This window comes from Gavialis gangeticus, unplaced genomic scaffold (assembly GCF_001723915.1).
Source record: "Gavialis gangeticus isolate Ggan-Ray unplaced genomic scaffold, GavGan_comp1, whole genome shotgun sequence".
NCBI classification, from domain to species: domain Eukaryota; kingdom Metazoa; phylum Chordata; order Crocodylia; family Gavialidae; genus Gavialis; species Gavialis gangeticus.
In genome coordinates, this window is record NW_017729026.1 from 37,758,349 (window position 1) to 37,763,043 (window position 4,695).

Below are 4,695 nucleotides of genomic sequence, written 5' to 3' on the forward strand. Positions count from 1 at the left end.
TCCCTCTACAGGAAGCTACAGTATTTGTTGCAAACTGTTGTACTCCAATTTCTTGTCAGGTTAGAGACTTATAAATACCATTTAAATCTTTTTACAGCATTTTCCAGTGTTAAAATTGGAAGGGTGCACTATTGCACCCCCCCCCAGTAAAGAGTATAGAACTGATAAATATCAGGTATTGGTTTATTTCAGAGGTGCACCAATACATCTGTCCAATATTGGATATTGGATTGGCACTGATATAAAGAAAATTGGCTGTATCAGAAATTGGCCTGATGTGGCCAATAATTTGGCCGATAAGTTCCCATGCATGCGTGTAGCTTCAGTACAGCATGCAGACAGCTGGGAGAGCTGTGTGCAGCTGGTAAGTCCATTGTGGACAAGGGGAGGGGGGAGGGAAGAGGCATGTAGTGGGGGGCAGATCATCGCCCCCATGGTGAGGGAGGGAGTGGGGCATGGTCTGGGGCAGGCACTGTCCAGCCAGAGCAGGGCAGGGCATGGGACAGAGCCATGCCTTGTCTCGGAGGGGTGGCTCCCACCCCGGGAGGGCATGGGGGAGCGCGTGACCCTGGGTCTGTGTGGGGCACAGTGGGTGGGCTGCAACTGCGGGCTGGAGCCAAGGCTGCACTAAGCTCTTCTTGGTAGTGGCTGGGCTGGGGCAGGCAGCAGTGGTGCTAGGAGTGGGACTACGGGGTGGGGTGCTGCAGCCAACCCAAATTTTGCCATAGCCCCCCTGTGATCCCTCCCTTCTGAATGCTGCTGCCACCTGCTCACCACAACCCCAACCCAACTCCCTGCCTCCACCCACATGCCAGGAAGAGCTGGGGCTGCTCCCAAAATTTGGGGTGGCTGCAGTGCCCCACCATAGCCCTGCTCCCAGTGCTGCCGCTGCCTGCCCCAGCCCAGCACCCACCAAGAAGAGCCCAGCACAGCCTTGGCTCCCACCTGCAGCTGCAGCCTGCCTGCCTACCCTGCCCCACACATACCCAGGACACATGCTTCCCCCATGTCCTCCCAGGGTAAGCACAGTGACAGAAACATCCCTTGCCCCCACGTCCCCTGGATAAGCCACAGCTCCGTCCCATGTCCCACTCCACCCTTCTGGGCAGTGCCTGCCCTTGCCCCATTCCATCCCTCACCACAGGGGGAATTGATCTGCCCCCCTCCCCTTCCACCACACCTAACTTACCAGCTGCATGCAGCTGTATCACAAATTGGACCAGTATCAGCCAATAAAAATCAGCTATCAGTACCAGCCCCCAAAATCTGTATTGGTACACCCCTAGTTTATTTCATTTCAGGTGGTTTGCTAGTAGCAATCCATAGCTTATTTATGATCAGAAACAGTAAGGAAGAAAACGTATTCCATGGTCTATATTTACCGTATACAATTGTACCAATTGTGAGAACTTACTCCCAGGGAACTGCAGACATGTGCCAAAATTCTCATATGTGGATGATTAAATAATTTATTGATATTTAGTGGATTTAGATCTATCAAGTGTCACTATGCAAGCATATCTGTAAAATGTAGCTGCTTAAATAAGAGGTTTGATTTTCAGAGGTCCTAGTTCTCTTTTCTGCTCTTGTCATTTTCTAAGACAGCCTTCCACTTTAAGTCAGATGAAGTTGCAAAATCCCTATATTTATGAGATCAAATCCTAGAGGAATTGAGAAATCGCAACTTCCATTTTCCGATCAATAGTGCACCAAAGTATTAAGTAACTACCTACAGCAAACCCAGCCTGGTACTGTACAGAACCCTGTTCTTTGGAAGAATTATGAAGTGCTCTACTGACATAAAAGTTAATACCTTTCTCCTTTACTTCTTTACATTATATGTATAGCATGGGAAAGAAGGCCAAAACTTGTAACAAAAATGCTATATATCCATCTTCATGGCTAGGGACAAAAGTTACAAATAAACCAGTTTAAGTGATCAGAAACTGGTTTAAACCTGTAACAAAACAGAATTTAAATGTATTTAAATGACTTAGAAAATGGCTGAAATGGGTTTAAGATAAATCTGGTTGGATGTAGTATCAGACTTAACTGATTTAGGTGAAACCAGTTTAGGGAACTTCTGTCCCAGATCCCTTCCTGTTTCAAATTAACTCACAGCCCCCCAGCATCCCATGATGCTTGCAGCCCTGGACTGTGCTGTCTGCTCAAGCAAAGCAGGGTTGGTCCCACCCCTCTGCTCCCGAGCCAGAGCAGTATCACTATTTACTGGCTGAGAAGGGGTTGGGGGTAGGAAACCTGGCTCTAAGTTCTAGCCATGGTCTGCCTGGATGGGGTGGAGCAGCCCTTCAAGTCTTTTCCCAGATGCTGGCCTGGCCTGCAGGCTGAGGCAGAGGGTAGGGAGAGGGATTTAACCCCCCATTCCCCTTCTAGCTCAGCCTGCCAGCCTGGCTGGCATCTGGCCACACCCCCTGCTCCTCTGCTTGAGCAGAGAGCAGGGGAAAAGCCAGGCAGGGGCTGCTTGGGGTCCCTTGCAGGTGGTGGAGGGGGATTTAAAGCCCTCTCATCCCCCTCCACTTCAGTATGCCAGCCTGGCCAGGGTCTGACCACCCCTCCCCCCCACTCCCACTGCCCCACACACACTCTCCTCCACTCAAGCAGGGAGCAGGGGAAAAACCAGGGAGGGGTTGCCCCCAGGCAAACCCTGGCTAAGGTCCAGGGCCAGGGAGGGTTTTAAACTCCCTCCCTCCTGACCTTAGCCTGCGAGCCGCTGGCTTCGGTGTAACCATGCCTCCCACTCAAGTAGGGAGTGGGGTCCAGCTAGGGGCTGTCACCTCCTCCCCCAAGGTAGACCCAGGCTACAGTCCCATGCAGCGAGGGACGGCCTCCCCATCTCAGCCTGTGAGCCCCTGGCTAGGGAGCTGCCAAAACCCTGGCATGGGCTGCCTCCCTCCCCTTGAGCAGGGGACAGAAGCCTTGCAGGGACTTCCCCCCCACCCCCAGGCAAACCAGAGTTGGGGTCCCATGTGGGCCGGGGGTGTAGTTTAAAGCCCCCCTTCTCCTGGCCTGAACGTGCTGGTCCCAGGCTGGGGCCTGACCATACCCCCTCCATTCAAGCAGGGACAGGGTGGAAAGCCTTGGAGGACTTCTCTCCTCCTTTCCCTTTGGCAGTTGCTCTAGCACTCTGCAACTTCTCGCCTGAACCACCGCAGGCATATGGCACAATTTCTAGAATCAGTAGTGAATGTCTGCTCACTTGCTTCTCAGTTCAAGCTATGCAGTTTAGACTAACCTGCAAAGATTGGATTGATTCAGCCTCTGTTTTTTTGTCTGTCTGTACTTAGCCCATGAGAAAAATGCTGGACCTCAAAAAAATGTGGTATGTAGTTTCCTCTGCCTCTCTGAAATCCAGCTGAATTACATTACAATTAACACCTGTTTTGGACTTGGCTAATGGGGCAGATTTTCAAATGAATTTCTGTATCTCATAACCATAATCTTCCATTGAAACTAAGACTTTAAGTAAGTTTACATGTTTTCAAAAGTCTTCAGCACGAAGGAGCTCTCTTCAGAAGCTGTCCTTCTGCTGAAAAACTAGAGATTTCTTTTAGGTCTCAGAATTATTTTGAAAAACTGAGATTCAATCTTGCCCCTATTGCAATCACTGAATGTGTAGCCATCTCTGATCTGAATCCTTGACGACTTGAATCTTGAATATTGGCCATGTGTTTTGCCCCAGTTAACTTTACTATTTTATACCAGAAAGCTGTTGAAACTTAATATAAATACACAGAATCCTTTTCCATTCATCATTATCTTTCTATTACTCCAGAGTTCTGTAATTTCACCCATAAATATAATCAGCCCTCCTCTACTGAATATACATTTGTAATTTTTTCATAGGAATTTAAACTTGTTACACTTAAAATGCTACCTGTTCATTTTTGGTATTTGCTTATTTATATTTATATTTGTGTCTGGTGACTGTGTTCTGTAATCTCTTTGTGGATATGAATTGTACATATTGCACGAAGAAAAATACTTGAAGTGTTGTAAGCAATGTTTTACCTCTACATCCTAATTTGGTATCAGCAATTTATTTTAGTCATCATAAATATAAAGGTTTTTCCCCCCCCAGGGTATTCATGAAATGTGACTTTTCATAAGCACACAAATGTGCCCCCACAACCAATGTAACGTGATGGTATAACCTGGTATAAATAGCCTTTTCCCAGGAAATATATATATATTATTCTATACTTCACATGACTCTCAGTAAATATACTGATCATTTTACATACCTTTTCAAGACCTTCCTCCTTGAGGCTGATCACATCTAAATCAAAATCTGTCCTTAAGCCATTGGTTTTGTTGAAAGTTATCCTGCCTGTGAGGCCTTCCCAGTGGGCCTATAGAGGAAGAAGACAATAATAATTTCTATAAATAAGAATAATAGAAAGAACAAATTAATATTTGTAAAATGGGATAGTTAATTATTCATTAAATTTAAATAATTTACCTTGTGGCTGATTTTAAAAAAATCATTTCATATGCACTTCTGAGATTCTTAGGGTTCTTTGCTAATTAAACTAAACTTTCTTTAATCTTTTCACACAATTTCTTAAGAGTTTTCTATTTTAGCCCATAAAATGGTTTCACTTAGGGTGATAAAAGGATGTTTCCATAAACAGTTATTTCAATATTTACAATTTCCATTTTATTCCCCCCCCCCCC

General features: G+C 46.2%; 1 protein-coding gene across 1 annotated transcript in view; it reads right to left on the reverse strand.

Annotated features, from left to right (window-relative positions):
- The window catches only part of GRIK2 (glutamate ionotropic receptor kainate type subunit 2), an 805,806-nt gene that overhangs the window by 393,371 nt on the left and 407,740 nt on the right, over positions 1-4,695 (reverse strand). Inside the window, exon 8 of the mRNA XM_019520163.1 lies at positions 4,263-4,370. Within this exon, the coding sequence (XP_019375708.1) occupies positions 4,263-4,370 (108 nt within the window). The remainder of the gene's footprint in view (positions 1-4,262; positions 4,371-4,695) is intronic.